Below are 18,308 nucleotides of genomic sequence, written 5' to 3'. Positions count from 1 at the left end.
TCCACAATCATTTTGAATCACCAATATGTAATCATTTCTTTTTCACTAAAAATAAAATACACAAGTCAAAAAATATTCCTTAAAACACGTTGTAAAATTATTAACAAAAAATAGTAGTTTATTTATAACGTGTTCGTAAAGAGCCCGCTCAATGTACACACGAACGAGTTGAATACAACGTTTTTTTGTTCGACAAGCCCCTTAAAGGCTCCAAATCGCTTAAAATCTTCAAAATTTGCATGACATTTCGTTTTTACAAGTTATGACATTTTTTATCAAAATCCGTTCACACAAAAGAAAATTTTCAAATTCTGGCAGTGTTGAACAAAAAAAGAAATTTCTTTAAAATAACACTATAGAATTGATTTAAAACTTTTACAGCTAAAAGATATTTGGCATTCATTAGCATCATCTTGTTAAGATTGTTTAAGTACATAATAAGATTGAAAAGTACTCCAATTCAGCTCGTTAAGAGGGAGATCTGAAAGTAGTAGTAAAATTACCTAATATTTTTGGAAATTTGTAAAGTTTTTGAAAAATTATTTTTCCACACTATGTACCGCTATTTTTCTAGAACTCTAACGTTATACTGCAGGCTATATTGTCAAAAGGTTAACTAGCTTAACAAAGAAGAAGGTACTGGAATAAATAAAGAGATCTTTAAATTTTGTAAACCGGTTCTACACTTCAAAAGAGCGAAAGATATCATCAACTCCACTTCTGATGTCATAGTTCTCGACTGCAGGATACACAGTTTCTGTTGGACCAAGTGGTAAAGGGTGTTTTTTTTTTTAATTTGGCGTCGAAGTAGGCGTTGGAGAGTCGATTGAGATCGCACCACTCGTGTAAAGCGTAAGATTTAAACAGCTGATCCGTGATCCGTAACCTGTATAGTGCGTCATTTCAACGCCTACTTCGACGCCAAATTAAAAAAAAAAACATCCGTTATACCGGGTGTCCCATCACTTGTGTCCCGTAGGAAAATGACTTTAAAACTAAATTATATTTATATGAAGGTATTATAGATGCATAAATACTGTTCACCGCCACAAAAATTGGGTATTACTTTTTTGTTAAAATTAATTACCTAGGTACAGCAGGCAAAAAACTATCACTTTAAAAATTAAATTTTGTTCAATGCAGTTCAAATTTAGTATACGTTTTGAAAAAATGATAGAGCAATAAAATCCGTGATTAGAATTTAATTAAAATGTTTTGATGTAAAGATATTTGGTTAAATTAATTTGGACCGTTCTACTTTATGAAAATTTATTGCAGACGAAGATTTATGAGGGGTTGCAGTGTGTTTGACGCTGTAACACAGACAGGTACCGCTGGAACCCTCTTGAATGGTCTTCGTACCATAAATTGCGGACAAGAATAATACCCACAAACTTAACTTTGTCTTCCATAAATTTTTATAAAGTAGAAGGACCCAAATTAAATTAACCAAATATCTTTACATCAAAACATTTTAATTAAATTCTAATTACGGATTTTATTTCTCTATAACTATTTCATAACGTATACTAAATTTGAACTGCATCGAACAAAATTTAATTTTTAAAGTGATAGTTTTTTGCTTGCTGTACCTAGGTAATTAATTTTAACAAAAAAGTAATACCCAATTTTTGTGGCGGTGAACAGTATTTATGCATCTATAATACCTTCATATAAATATAATTTAGTTTTAAAGTCATTTTCCTACGGGACACAAGTGATGGGACACCCGGTATACTTTTGTTAAGCGGTGTTAAATAGTAATCCTCTCGTTGAAATTACATTGTAGTATAACGTTCTTGGGCAACTGAACATTACATTCCTTCCACAGGAATACCTTTTTTCTTATTTATACCTCCCCCCCCCCCCGGCGCCTCAGAACGTTCCAGATCCCTTAGTACCTTTTTAGGTAACGAAAAAAAAAGTTTGGAATTTTAGATACATATCTATTTACAGTTTTAATATTCGGGCGATCTTTTGATGCATGTATTAGAAACAAATATTGGAAGATTTTAATAAAACATTATTTAAAAAACGCATACTTACAGTCTTACCAAAAAGTTCTCACCATATGGGACAATTTAATGATTTAGTCAAATTGTTACTAGGGCAATTGCTTGTTTAAAGTCTAATTGATGTGATTGGCAAAAGTAACCACGTGATTTCCGGTATGCGTCAAATTTAACATTCTTTAAAAATAATTCGAAAGTGAGGTTTGTGTTGAATATATTGAAAAAAATGATACGAAAATGTAGGTCCTAATGAGGTTTTATGACAATTTGTAAACCTTCAGAACAAAGTTTGATAAAAAAATATTCTATTAAAAATAATCTAGATTCCTAATTTGATTTTCAACTTGACCGAGCAGAAAAAGTATGAGGGAGCAAATCTGAACTTTAAACGTATTAAATTTGTAATAATTTTTACTTTAAGAACTATTTGGAACCTATTTTTGAAATATCATATTAAGTAAGGTCGCAACCTTGGTATATATTTTTTTAATTAAGTATGCATCCGACCTTTTTTCGAATCTTTCTCTTCCAGTTTACATTAAAAGTGGAATTTTTATTAAGTGCACCATAATTGCATTTTTTTTATTAGATAGAATTCCAATTTCTCTATTTAGTCAAGACGTTTAAAAATATGGCCGTACTACAATGTCTGTTCTGTCAACCTGTCAACTTTCGTTAGTTTGTCGTGGGTATAACAACCACCATTAAATACAATAAATTTTAATTATCGTTTATTTATCAAATGAACATTTTCTTTCAAATATGTATGTAGTATAATTTGTTGCAAAATATCAAGTCTGTCTAAATAAATTGAAATAATAGCAGTAAATACTTGGTAATATTTACAATAACACGTCATATTTCGATATAGCCAATTATGTCGAAAAATGCGAGTTGCTTTTTTCTCTAACTTTTGTTCATTTCCGGCCGCTTTATGTCCTTCTGTATATGTCTTTTGTGCCCAATTTAGACCAACAAAGTTGGGTTTTCAAACTTCAATTTATTATGTAAGTATTGTGTGTTCGTCGGTTATTATTTGAATAGTCTTACTGTCTTGTCTATTTATAAATTCACCACACTGCCGCATTCCTATAAATATAAACTAGAAGCTTTTTTCAAAATTAGCTTTCCTTTGATGTTACTACACTCTTACTACCATTAAAAATATTCAAAGGACAACCGGATTAGTATAGCAAGTTGACGTTATTGGTGAATTACGTTAAAATTCCACAAAAATGTTTCGTTCAAGAATCACACAACCATTTACATTCAATCTCGAACCGACAAAGTAACGAGAAGGTCAAATACATTTTCATTTTATGTTGAATTACCAAAGTTTTAGCCCAGAATTTTATCATTCTTTCCTAAAATTAATTTTAAAAGTTCTGTATTCTTAAAATTTGTTCTTTTACAATAATTAATCATCTCAAAACGTTTTACATCACCACGAAATATTTTAAACAAAGTCGAAAATAGTTTTTTTTATATACATTTTCACCCCCTCAGATTCAACGTGTTCTTTATTTCGTTTTGAGCTTGGTAAGCAGTGTTTGTTAAAGGATGCTATATTTGTAAAAATATTAAACATCGATTTACTAATACATATAGCTCTTAAGTTACATGGGGTAGTCACCCTCCGGCACATCACAACTTTATATTTTATGTACATTTTCCGGCAGACTAAAAGGTGCTGTCACGAATGAAATATAAATTAGTTCTGAATACCTACTGAAAAATGTCACAAAATTTAGTTTTCGCATTATCAGCCGGTTTGTACTCTCCCAGGAAGCGTGATACCGTTTGATAATACAAGATACAACACATTTAGCGATTGTACTACCACTGTACGTTCCTGAAGTGGGCATTGTTATTAATTTAATTGAAGTAATTTTCTTTCAAGAATTTACAAAAAAGATTCTTTCAAGGAAGAAAAGATGTATCAACAACAATTTTTTTCTCTACAGTTTAATCCTTTGAGGAAATGAACGCTCTAATGTATCTATTGAACAGTTAAACTGTAAAATACAATTTCCAAATTATTTTCTTCTTAAAGCTTTGAAATACGTACGTTTATTTTATTTTTTGTAAAATAAGCCACGGAAAAATGTCTAATAATAATTTATGTTCCGCAGAAATAAATATTTGGCGGATGGAAAAGGGTAACATTTATTATTTGATAAGATTCAGTACGAGCAAGAAACGTATCTTAAAGTAAATATAATCTTTGATGTTTTTGGGATGAATCATTTGAGATTATTTTTTCGAGTAGTAAATAAAATATATCACTTTACTTAATATGTACTTAGGTAATAATAAATTCGTGCAGTACAGTATTTTGTTATCAAAAGGACAAACAAAGGCCGCTTGTAAAAGGATATTTCATCAAAAATTTCGTAACTTCTGTTTGTCATCTACCCACAACGCTATACCCCGGTACTTTAGCATTTAATGAAATAATATTTTTATTCTTGTTCTAACTGTTAAAAATAGTAAGAGAAATTTGCTAATCGATTGAATAAATTTTAGTTAAATGTTTTACCATAAAACAATGACGATAATACATTGAGTGTATTATTTTAGTTATTAAAAACTCTGCGCATAAGATCGTAATAGTTAATGAATAAACACAAGTAATAAAGATAACACAGCTGACAAGGAAAAATATGAGTGGAGCGTAAAATTTTGATTTATTTTGATCGTGATAAAGTTGTGCCGTGAATCCATCGAACTAACTAGAAAAAAGAGTGGCCTTCCGAATGGAAATGTAGCAACACCTACGCATTGCGTCCTGTCTTTTTCATTGCATTGTTCCCGGTCCGTTTAATCTGTCGGACAACTTTCATGACGTCGTCCAAGTTGTTTTTACATTCCTCTTGTAATAATCTTAATTGCAGTTGTACGTTTACGCGCCGTAAGCTTTGATAACGATCGGAACTGGCTTTCGCAAAGTACACCCGAATCAGATCTGGGTAGATTTCGTCACCCACCGCAAAACGGTAGCAAATGTGCAAGACATTAATTTAAATAAGGTCGTCCAACCGACAAAAGTGAAATAGTTACGGCCTTCGAACGCTCCTTCCGGCTTGCACACCTCGTCAATGCACTTCAAATAAACATAAATGTCGCGTGTTGTGCAACCGGTGACGCTGCGGAATATTGTGGGTTGCCTACCATACCCGCCGTGAAGAATGTCGATGGCGTCGACGTTCCGAGGGCGGTTTTATACGAATTAAATTCGAGCGTGGGTGGCCGCACCCTCATCCAATGCGAATTCCAAATGAATCACGAGATTTGTTTTTATTTATGGTATTGTTGCCGGGTCGCGTTGAACTCGGATCTCGGCAACAGTTCATTATGTTGGATTACTTACTCGGAAATAACTGTTAAAAAATAAGCTAAACATAATATTGTAGTTTGTAGGTTGTATAAACGCAGCATGCACATAAAAACAGTGTGAAAGTTTACTGTGCAGCTCGTGTAAACTTCTTACCAATTTAAGAACTAATTTGATCGCATTTGTACAAATATTTTTCCGTGTTTGATTTACAAATGATCGAAGAAACGTAACGAACCTAATCTTAAGATTCAGTACAGCATATAGGTACATACTCATATCGTGGGGACGAACAATAGCGGATAAAGTGATTTTCAATGAATGCAATTCACAGAACTACTAGATATGTATTTAATTTTTATCATTATTGAAGAACAATGCAGGATGATGTTGATGTAGACAAAGAAATTGCAACACGCTATTTTTTTTCATTTACACTTATTGTTTAATACATAATTGTAGCAATGGTAACAAAAATTTTATTTCTGTTACTTCAAAAATGTATTCATATAACGAAATTAAGAACGAAAGTGCACACAAAATGTCATTAAATGAATAAAAGACGTGGGTAAATGGAAATGCTGTTTTAAAGTTTGGAAGTGGTTGGCAATACATTAAAAAACTTGACCCAATAAATAATACTAATGACAATCCCAAATGTATTTACAGTCATTTCTAAAGTTTATTTAGTTTAACCATTATTACATAGTACCGGGTGTCCCATCACTTGTGTCCCGTAGGAAAATGACTTTAAAACTAAATTATATTTATATGAAGGTATTATAGATGCATAAATACTGTTCACCGCCACAAAAATTGGGTATTACTTTTTTGTTAAAATTAATTACCTAGGTACAGCAAGCAAAAAACTATCACTTTAAAAATTAAATTTTGTTCAATGCAGTTCAAATTTAGTATACGTTATGAAATAGTTATAGAGAAATAAAATCCGTAATTAGAATTTAATTAAAATGTTTTGATGTAAAGATATTTGGTTAATTTAATTTGGGTCCTTCTACTTTATAAAAATTTATGGAAGACAAAGTTAAGTTTGTGGGTATTATTCTTGTCCGCAATTTATGGTACGAAGACCATTCAAGAGGGTTCCAGCGGTACCTGCCTGTGTTACGGCGTCAAACACACTGCACCCCTCATAAATCTTCGTCTGCAATAAATTTTCATAAAGTAGAACGGCCCAAATTAATTTAACCAAATATCTTTACATCAAAACATTTTAATTAAATTCAAATCACGGATTTTATTGCTCTACCATTTTTTCAAAACGTATACTAAATTTGAACTGCATTGAACAAAATTTAATTTTTAAAGTGATAGTTTTTTGCCTGCTGTACCTAGGTAATTAATTTTAACAAAAAAGTAATACCCAATTTTTGTGGCGGTGAACAGTATTCATGCATCCATAATACCTTCATATAAATATAATGTAGTTTTAAAGTCATTTTCCTACGGGACACAAGTGATGGGACACCCGGTACATACGACTTCGTATCTTAAAGACGCGATTAGCCGAACGAAACTGACCCCAAGTCAAAATTAGGTTGGTAAGTTCGAAGTAGACAAGAAAATGTTAGATTAAAAGGAGAATTTTATTTCAAACAAGAGAACAGAACATTTTAGGCTTTTCGAGAGATAGAAATATGTAACATGGTCAACATGCATGCATTTCTCTTGATCTGAATATTTCGTTGTCCTTAAAACAGTACCTCTTCAGTCATTTTCGATTGTAATAAATTACACAAGAACTTTTTTATTGGATAATTTTCTGTTTTAACGAAAGCTTGTTGCATAGAAATTTGTGGGGCGATTTTATCAGTTGACAGTTTTTTGAGGTAACAGTGCTTAAGTTGTGAAACAGAAAATTATGTGGAGGAAATAAAATATATATTATTTTTATTTTACAATATTTATTTCATCACTTGTTAAAACAAAAAGAGTGAACAGAACAGATGTATGTATCGCTTCCAAAAAGGACGTTTTTATCGATGGCAAACTGACAAATATGCTTCATTTAGTACCTACTTACTGTAGAAAATATGTAGTACATATATGTATTACGTTATTAGGAGCAAACATGAAGTTTTATGTGCTGAGGCTGAAGCACATGAAACTATTATACAATAAAGATATACATACAGGGTTATTCACGTAAGACAACGACCTGACCTGACCTGACCAGGTAAAAATGCAACCCAAAATCCCTATTACATTATCGTAATGCACATAAAACATGGATAGCTTTTAACGTCAGCTTAATGAAATGACAGAAAAATATCTCTCAACAAAGTATAATTTAATTAAAATCACAAAAGTAATGTGTCGGTAGGATCATGTCGGTTCTGTCATCGTCGAATACCTACTTGGATTCCTCATTTAACTTTTAAATACCAAAACATGTATAAGGGCCTTCAAATAAATTTATATTTAGAGCAACCTATGGAAATTCAATTGTTTGCAACATTTTTCCAGCGTAGAAAATGATACAAGAAACGTCTGACATTTTAACGAAATAAAATTAGGTTAGAAAATATTTTTAATTTTTGTAGTGCATTCTCCCTATTCCCCCTCCACGGAATATGACAATATGAAATTGGGAAAAAGCTTATTATGTAACCTGTGTAACTCCGGAAAATAATTGGTTACCTACAAAAATTACTTTCCACTGTTAACAGAATTAGAATGTAGCCTACGCTTACTCTAAATATATATTTATTTGAAGGCCCGATATATGGAAAACCATGTTTGCTTTGTAAAATGTATTTTAAGTTGCACTTTTACCTGGTCAGGCTCGTCATCTTACGTGAATAACCCTCTAAGTATTATTTTTTCGTCAAACGTTCATAACAAATTATTTAAGAAATGTTAAGAAAACAGGAATTATTTTAAGGTAGAAGATTGGGTAGACTGATAAATTAATGTAGCTCGTTTTGGAAAGCGTTGCTATGACTATGACTACTATAGACAACGCTGTGAACAAAATCCGATTTTTTTTTTAAATAATTATTTGTATATCAACCCGTTTTAATTTGGATAGATTTCGTAAGTATGTTTTGCAATTATGTACATGTTTCTTGATTAAATCTTATTTATTCACTTCAACTTTCAATATGTCAGATTCAGAAACAATTGTTAAAATTTGAGTTAGGAATTTCAAATGATTTAGCTAGTTTACTTTATCTGCCGTTCGTCAACGGAGATAATAACTTTATCTGCCGCTCGTCAGCTCGTCAGATGCCATGCCAATGAAGTGGTACTTATCAATGCAGCAGTAGGTATAATCTAATATTTTACTGACGTTTGAAGAAAAATGAAATTATCAAAGACAATAGAATTTTGATTATTTAATGAGTCAGAGATGGAAAAACCAAGTGGCAACAAATCAAATTTATAGTTTACAATCAGAAAATTATATTTATTAGATTTTTAATGAACACTTTCAGCTTACAAAGCACACAATCTAATGCTACATATTATGTATGTGTGATCATCACACTTTCATCTCATCAAAAAACCTTCCCTAGTTTCAACTGCAGCTTACGTAATTCAAACCACACTATTGATTAATTTTTCAATTGTTTGGGTAGAAATTTTACTACATTCTTCCTGTACCGTTCTAATTGAGTATTCTTACCATATTGGACATTCCTCTCTTGCATTTGTATTGAATTCAGTCCGTACCAATTCGATTGGGTTTTAATCTGAGTTTTGAGATGGCCTCTTTTTCTATTTTGTTCTTGCTCTCCCTTTCTTGATCATCCCCCCTGGAAAAACAGACGAAGCTAAATACCTGTTTCACCACGGGCGTGATGTAATCAGCAATCATTTTTTTGTTGTTCAAATGTCTTCCAGAAATTCTTCTTCGTTGATCACACACTTTGAGTATACTTTCACCGATCGAAAGATGTTTTTCCATCGTTCGTGCTTGATTTGTGTTTTGCAGGTGGTTTTGAACAAGTTTATTTTTAATAAAAAATTCAATTCCGTTTAATGTGTTAGTGGTTATTTGTTATTAGTGTTAATTTATAGCTATAAAATCCTTGTTATGAATTATGATGATACATATGAATACAATTTCTTATTGATAATGCTGCTCTGGATACTCTCAATACATATAAGTATTTAACCTAGTGAAGAATTAAAAAAAACTCGTACTTTTACCTTTTGAATTCCATCCCTTATTATCCCACCTCGATACGGCACTGGTTGTTAGATAGAAACGTCAGTTCTATCATCTTAACAAAAAATCGATCGCATCGCAGTTTTTAAAATGAAATAGGGAATTAATTTTGTTACGTTGTTGTTTAATTAGGTACGTTAAATGAGATTTGGGTTAAATCTGAGACTGCGGTTTTACTAGTACATATGTAATAAAAAACAAAATTTCTATTCATATGCAATTTTAAATGGAAACAGCTGTTACAGTTTCCTTGAATAAGTTGAATAAAAATCGCATTACACATGTGATTGTATTTGTTGGAACTTTAAATGTTTTCGTGTTCGATACATAACGTGAAAAGTGGTATACATATAACTAAATATATAAATTTTTCAGTTTATATACATACCTAACTTGACATCTGTCAAAGATGTTTTTCAAAATTTTTGCTTAAATGAATACAAAAAACGTGTGCACCTCAGCCAAAAAGTGCTTTTGTCCTCGCCTATTTTCAAGTCTCAGCTCCGCCTCGACTAAAAAACCCAGACTGGGACGAAAAAGATGCACTTTTTGGGCCTTGATACTTATATGTATGTACTATGATTTTTAAAATCATTCCTAAATATTTATTGAGTTGTCTCTACTTTTTTGAATGATGGAGTAAATACTCTAATTCTCCAAATGAATCGGCATAGTTCTTGTTTCTTGTTGTTGGAAAGACAAACTTCAAATAAGTATGTACATATTTATATATGTACATATTTGTTGTTATCTTTGTGACCACTTTGTTTGCACCAAATAACGGGATTCAAGTTTAAAACTCTTTTTTTAAATCAGTTTTATATTATATTATAAAGTAAAAAAGTTTTAGATCTAATTTCTGATGGAAAAAAAGTTAAATTTATGTGGCCACATCGAAAAATATAGTTATTCTAATAAAATAGAACTTTCTGTGCGAATCATTATTCATATTTGAAAGTTAAATTGTTTTTACAGAAAGCTTGAATCTTAGCAAGCGTATAATTTAAAAGTAAGTTGTTTAGTGTTTTCAATTACATAAAGATATTTTGGGAATTATTACCTACATATGTAATGACATCACATTAAATTGCAAATGTATTCCAAGAATTTACCAAAACAGATTTATTACGTTAAAACTACATATAAATTAAATTTCGTTGAATAATTGCAAAATACGGTAACGCCTGTAATGATAATTAATTTGGTCAGTGATGTTTAGTACACCACATATCCCTTTATTTGCCGAAGAAGATTTTAAGCACATTTACAAGAGATGAATGTCACATTTTTTCGAAATTTACACGCCATTGGTTTTTAAAATATAAACGTCACTTGAGCGAACACATCTTTATTCAGTTTATAGTAACCGGAGGCGGTCGTTATAACTTGTACCTTTAGGAAATCTCGAGCGTATTTTATGTAGTCCATTAACAAAGTAACACGCTCGATGGACCAAAGATTGTCCCTTGGGGTATTCCAGTTTCCAGTCGGTGCGTCGACTTGGAGAGCATTAGGAAGTTCAAGTCTTGCACACGACTGGTCGGCGACGAAACTTGCAGGTCATGCATGAGGTCGGTTCGTTCTTTCGAGATCTCCACGAGCTTTCTTTTTTGTCAACGTGTTTGGCATTCGACGTAAGGCGAATTTTTTTCTTCTTTCTGTTATTCACCAAGGTCCGGAATATTTGATATGCCGATCCGAAAAACGTTGCAAAATCCCCTTCGGGCCGAGGCCGATTAATTAGGTTCGTCGGGCGTGCAAGAATCGCATCTTTCCAGATTGCGTGCTCCAGGCGAGGACCAAGGACGCTGGTCGTTCACTTCGCGACCTTTCAAGTTCGTCGAGAAAGAGCAAGAATTGTTACGCCCGCGATTCATCCTTGTCACGCCGGGATGGTCTCACCGTTTCCATTATCTAAATTCGATTATTTCGATCAAGGCCCGCGTTTGTTGGCCGATTTCTCCTTGCCCAATTGCCATTCCGATCATAAAACGCAACGATTGCGTTTTTGTGTTTTCGTCAATAAAATAACAAAGTCAAGGTCCGAAAGAGTCGTTCGCCCCTCTTGTCATTTCTTGTCGAAAGGCGAAGATCGCGGAAAAACCGTCAAATAACTCATATATGGGTAATCATGTTAATTCCATGTAATTTAATTATTTTCGGAAATGTACTGACCCAGAAACTTCGATGGTTACCCGAACAAATTACGTTGCACAATATATTTTTTTCGGAATCTGGTGTTGTTGATCAACGATTTCACGGAAACGGCAAACAAATACGAAAGGTTTTCATGCCCATTAGGTCGGATCCAAATTTGTCGAGACAAGGGTGTTGCAGTGATAATTTTATTATCGCATTTTGCTGGGAGCCAGCTTCAATGAAATGAGGAATGCCATCAACAACATAAAAAATGACACTAGTGAATTTTATATCTGTATATCATTAAGTCTGTCATTCAATCAATTTGTAAATTTATGCTGGGAAACTGATACGTGTTCCGATTTTCGACGTCGAAACAGCATTAGTAATCTCGATCGATTATCAGTTTCGCACCTTCGTCGATTAAAAGTGTTCGTTTTTGAATTGCTAATTCGACCAAAAAAACTAGTTCGGCTCTAGTGATATCTGTAGAGGAAGAAATTAAGATGCGCCTTGGCATTCTGTTGCCACATGACCTTAACACTAGATTTGGACGCGACATTGTGATAAAAAAATAAACTCTTTAGAAAGCAAAAATTCGGCAAAGCGAAGCATTGAACTGTTGGGATAATTTCTGGGTTAGCGGTGTGTTCTCGCATTGAAATTTCCTCGGAGGAAATTAAACGAGTCGACTGAGGAAATCACGCAAGCGCTAATGCATCTACTCTTGAATTGGTATTTAATTTCTTTTAATTTTTTAATATCACTCGTTAATTAAAAAAACGCCAGGTCACTCAACTAATACAAGTGCAGACACATTGCCGTGACCTTTTCTAGTTGTTGCAGCTCTTTTTTTGCTATTATCACGACTATGTTTTTGTTCCTTTCATTTGTGTCTAATCCTTAGGTGTAACAGGTTCTACAGCTTTTTTCGTTTTGTTGCCAGTCCCCTACAAAGGTAATGACATAATTGACGTAATGACAGTTATAGAATTCTATTTTCTCCGTGCTGTGGATAGATAAAGAAAAAATGGATAATGGTTGAATGCAATGCAAAAAAAAACGATAAGAATAACGATTATTAATTAATGATGTAATTGACGTCATTTCCGGTGAAGGTTTAAATTATTAATTTGCCTAAATGCAATAGAATGTATAGAAATTAATGAAAAATAAACAATTAGATTGTGTTAAAAAGATAATGAAGATTGATGCACTTTCAGTGCCAAACTCGGAATTAGAAATACTTTCGTTGGATCACGTATGTGAAATCCAACCACACTTTTATTTTGCCCATATGGAATTTTAAAATTTTAGATAGTCACAACACACGTCTGGCTTTTGAAAGATAAAAGTGAGACGTGATTATCTTTTTGAAAAAGTCGTTAAAATATAGATAGACATATCAACATGCTGTCGACATAATTAAATGCATTAAGTACTGTCATTTATTTACCTTGTACGGACAAAAATTGTCAATTATCCCAGTTACTGGCATGGAATTTTTTGAAAGATAATTGTTTTACGTAATTACAGCAAAAATTTTAATCAAAAAGTGGTAGTTAGTGTATCATGTAAAGGTCAGCAGGGAATGGTCTAAAATTTGAGAGAATCTCGAAGTTTTTAAGAAAAGACGTGATGTAACCACAAATTCCAGGAAGGTCTCGATGTGTTTAATTATTGATTTACAGAAAAAAAGACATTTTTGAAATTCACTTCGCCGCCAGCCTTGAATTGTTTATCTTTGAGTTACTTAACGTGGTAAAACTGAAAAAATAAATATGAATTTGTAGACCGCACAAGAGTGGAACAAATAAAATAAAAACGAAAATAGAAATTGACGCACATTAAGGAACAATTCGTCAATATACTGGGTAATAAATAATAATAATGTACGTCTGACAAACAATTCACCACAATAATTGACGTGAGTGGTGTGTGGTCGATGAGAAATAAAGTTGAGTTCAATTTCGTTGAAAATTAAATTTAAAAATTGCATCCTCTACGAATTTTGTAATCGGAATTTTTTAATCGAGAAACAAAACAAGAAATAAGATTTCGCTTCATTTTCGATATGACGTAAATCATCAGTAAAACTTCTTGGAAGTGAAAACAAACATGTGCAGATATTGCATGTTTTCTGTTGGAAAAATCATGTTACGCCAACAAACGACCATAATTCGAACCCATTTAGATAGAAAAATGAGCGAGAAAACCCACTCGAAGGACAGGACGGTTTTAAAAAATGTAAAAAAGACGCCCATCGAGACAATAGAGGTTCACCGCCAAAGCAATGCCCACAGTCGAAAATAATAAACGTTCATTTGCGACAATTATTGGGCAACGGGCGATTTCGGCGTGCATATTTGAATACGTGGGTCATTTTCTATAAGAATATCTGACTACATTATGATGTCATTAAAAAATTGTAAAGCAATTCAGAAAACGCTTTCAATTTCCGATAAGACACTCGCGGGTTTCTCGAAGCGAATCTATGTCTCCCCGGTTGTGCAATCGACATTTCTGCAGTTCTGTAACACCGATAATGTTTTTGTTTTGGAAATGTGTTGCACAAGAAAACATTACGCACACCGACGTCAGCGGATAATCCGAATCAATTAGGAGCAGAAATTTTTAAGAAAGATATTTTCAGAATTGGCGATTTCACGGAGACAACCTTGCAAATGACAAGAAATTGCGCTTACGTGACGTCATACTGCCATTTACTCGGTTCATGAATACAAAAGAGTGAAGTGCTGAAAAATAGAAGGGGGTCGAAGAGGTACCCTTGCGGATCGCCGTGACACGGTGCACTAGAAGCGATTCTATCGGTTTTTGAAAAGCCATCGGTGATGGTTGATCCCCGAGGAACCACTGGTAGATATCTCGTGCAAAACGCAAAAGAAGTGGAGGTTGCATCCGTAATTTATAATTTATGTGGCCTTTGAGGAAACAAACGCCGTCTGCGCCTACAACCGACCTAGCTTCTTAATAGAATTAATTCCCGAGACGACTTCCTCTTTCGTGTTGCAGTAGCTACTTCCTGCGTTGTCGAAAAATCGGCGGTGTGACCCCTGCCGCCCCATTATTTTTTTAAAATATCGTCCCCGCCCTTGGAAATCGATCAGGGGCCACTAGTTGCGGCCGTTGGAAGAAATAAATAGGGCAGATCGAACGAGGTTGATACAGTTTTCGTAGTACGGTACAGCTACATCTCTCCCGGCCAATGTTATAACCCCACCAGAGCGTGCTGGTACCGGACAATCATTGCTTATTCCACCGTGCGGCAATAACAATAATCAGTTGTCGCGTTCACCTGTTGCTGGCGAAGTGCACCGTGCTCATCCGACGTGCTGAAAATCGTGTTGGAAAAGTAGTGTTCTCGCACGAATTTTCCGGACTGGTATTCGAACAGTGCGTATTCTAGGTCGGTCTCGTGAATTTCATCGGGATCGTGAAAGAGATCATCTCGTAACAGCAATGAACTAGATTTTTAAGTACTCAGGTACCTCCATTATTGGCCGTGGTTTCGATCGAAATTACTTTTTTTTTCTTGTGGCCGAAGAAAATTTAACAGGATTCTCCCATTACTCGAGAAGTCACGTTACTTTTTTTTCTGTTCAATTTAACAATTTTTTTGCATCTTGTCCGAGTTGAACGACTGAATACCGTTGCGCGTTTGATAGGTCGGAGTCGCCAAAGATAGTATTTGCTCGAGAGCAGTACTGTAACCTGCGGAATTTCGTAGATTCTTCTCTTCCGCTTTTGGCTAAATCAGGTGGTGGCGACTTCCTCGCTGACTCACCTACCGAACCCTGCACGGTCACGTCTGTACCATTTGGACTTATTGGGGATATTGTAATTCAAAGCGTGTCAACTTTGCATTGTTCGACTGAAAGGGGCGTTGTCAAAAGCAAGGTCGGCATTACTATTCCACCATTTCACTTTTGTTGTTTTTAATCAATAACCACGTGGATAATGGAGGTACCGTACGAGGGAGGATCGGTTGTAACTCGATAATTTGGATTCTCGCAGGACTCGAAAGGACCACCACCTTCCGTTTAAATGTTTTATTTAGAAAGATGGTATCATCGGGTGTCGTCTGGTGTTTGAAGGACAATCGCTGGATCCCTCTGCAACTATCGTCGATCAGACTCCACGGAGTCCTAACAGAGGCCCATTGGGCCGCCATTTCAGATTTCTTGCAGAGATTTGCCAACAAGCAACTTATCCTGCAAGAAAATGGCTTTTCGGAGCTCACCGAGACACAGAAGGAGCTTCTCTTCCAACAAAAGACTAACAATACGGAAGGAAAACTACCGAACTGTAACGTGATGAATCTGGTGGAGGATCCGGCTAAAAGTGCGCCCGAGAGAAAGACCAGTTTGGGACAGATTCCCGAAGACAAAGTGGTAGAGCAGCCGAGGAGGCCCTCCATGCCGGAGCTTAGAACAATACGTAGACAATCGAATTTATTTATTAATAATTTATTGCACAAAGAGACTGATAAGGATAAGCAGACGCAGACTGATAGGCATAGTCAAAACGACCAATTAGTTCTTAGATTGCTCAAGAAGTACTGCCATTACAGCCGCGACGCGCTCGACGACGAGATCGTGAACGCGCTGGACAGCATTCCCGACGAGGACACCGCGATCAAACCCAGAATCCGAAAGACCAGTTACGTCCCGAAAGACGTGGATTTGTACGAGAACTGCCACGACAGGCCGGAAGGTGCGGTAGAAAACGAAAGGAACGAACACTTGTTGTGGTGGTTGAACCAGCAGAATCGTCTAGAAGACGACGTCAGCATACCGACCACCAGGAAATTATCGCAGGCCTCTTCGGGTTTCGAAAGCTTGCCGTCGAGCCGCTGCAGCACCAACAGCAGGAAGAGCAGCGTCGATTCCGGCAGCTATTCGGAAAGCGACGAGAACAGCACCTCTTCCGGACAGTGGCACCGACTGCTCAAGTGCCATCTCAGTTCGAAAAACGAAAAGCGACTGAAAAAGCAAAGGGAGGCGTGGGCCAGGAACAAGAGGAAGCTCAGCGACTCCGCCAACGAATCCGACTGCTGCGGTCTTCTCGCCAGTCAACCGTGAGTGAATTTTTTTTTGTCGGCGGAGGCTGCATAAAAATCCTCGCCGATTCCGGATGAAAAACTAGCGCGGATCGTTTGTTTTATTTTCAATCGACTTTCTCATGTGATTACTGGCGAATAAAACACCAAGTAATGACGGTATTTTACTGCCGACAGCGTCTGACTATTCCGGCGGTGGCGCCGGCCGACTGACTCTCCGGGCTGTTACTTTTCCATTCTTTCTCTTCAATTACGAAATGTCAATTTTAACGCGCCTTTCCAACCGGCACGAAAAATGTGAGCGAATTCCCAGGCTCACGCCCGTACAACGAGCATGGGGGCCTTAGCGCTAAATATGTCCGCATTAATATTTATCGTGGTGTCCGCAGAAATAGGAGAACGTGCAGAAGGTACTGATCGACTGCAGAGAAACCAATTTGAAAATGGTCAACCTTCACACATAATAACGAATTTCGCGACTTGGTAACGTGGTCTTATATAAGAATTTTTTTTGGAATTCTTCCTTGTTCTTGCGTAATTCTAGACTAATGCAGCCAGGACCAGATGGCAAACGGTAGTCGTTGCGAATCTCACTCAACCTTCGCTCGCTTCGTTGACATTAAGAGAATTCGGGAGATTGGATTTTTTTTTGGCGTCTTCCAAAATGTTACAGATAATCACCGGCAATGTTGGTAACGAGCTCGATTAACGAAAACAGCTCGTACATTTTCATCTGAACTTTACAAAAAATTGTTTATCAATCGTAAATTTTGTTTGGTGATTTGCTATCTATTTTTTTAACCGGTAAATGCTTGTTGGACGTGATTAATCGAAAAGACTTTTAAAATGACTCCGACCTGCATACTTGTTTCAAAAGAATTTGGCAATTGATAAAATCCAAAATATTATTCACCCAGGCAAATGATCGACCAAATTAAAGATATTGCCATTACCAACCATGTCCATTTCCACCTTTTCCAATTAATACAAGAAATTGAGTTTTCTCCGACATTTTAAAACTTTCTTTTCGCGTCAACTTAAAACTTCTTATTGAACGTAATTGATTTTACTACTTGTTACAAGATCGAATACCGGGATTTTTACCTTTTTACCCATATTTCTCTTCTAATTACACGTTCAATATCATTATCTTTACGAACCACATGAGAGGAATTATAATTTCATCGGGATTTATTTAAATCATTCTGTAATAGTATATTAAAGAACGAGTTTTATAAGGGTTGATTTGGCGCACGAGTCCCAAGTGTAGAAAATGAGCCGTAGGGGAGTTTTCTATGGGACGAGTGCGCCAATGCCCTTTTAAAACGAGTTTTGTATGTTATTTTTTCGAATTTGCACCCTTGTTTTAATTTTTAAATAAAAAATTCTAGGGAAAGTAACGGATGCAACTACAGCTGCAACAGATGTTAAAAAGTAGAGTTTTAACGTTAATATTGGAAGTTTTTTGGTGTAAATGACCATAGTATAGTTCTCCCAGAGCTGCAGCGGTTTTATGGCAGGGTACCATTGTATAAACGTTAACAACAC

The 18,308-nt window shown here is 35.1% G+C and overlaps 1 protein-coding gene across 6 annotated transcripts in view; it reads left to right on the top strand.

The window, feature by feature from the left end:
- The window catches only part of Src42A (Tyrosine-protein kinase Src42A), a 41,883-nt gene that overhangs the window by 3,317 nt on the left and 20,258 nt on the right, over positions 1–18,308 (top strand). The window contains exons 1-2 of one of the 6 annotated variants that reach the window (XM_069039164.1): positions 14,962–15,094; positions 15,716–16,778. The exons of 2 other annotated variants lie outside the window; for them this stretch is intronic. In XM_069039164.1, coding sequence (XP_068895265.1) covers positions 15,763–16,778 — 1,016 coding nt within the window. In that variant the 5' untranslated portion in view covers positions 14,962–15,094; positions 15,716–15,762. Of the gene's footprint in view, positions 1–14,961; positions 16,779–18,308 lie in introns of those variants that run through there. 3 more of the 6 variants (XM_069039163.1, XM_069039162.1, XM_069039161.1) reach the window with 3 other exon arrangements.

This window comes from Tenebrio molitor, chromosome 2 (genome assembly GCF_963966145.1).
Source record: "Tenebrio molitor chromosome 2, icTenMoli1.1, whole genome shotgun sequence".
Taxonomy (NCBI): Eukaryota; Metazoa; Arthropoda; class Insecta; order Coleoptera; family Tenebrionidae; genus Tenebrio; species Tenebrio molitor.
This window is presented reverse-complemented; position numbering and strand designations above follow the sequence as displayed.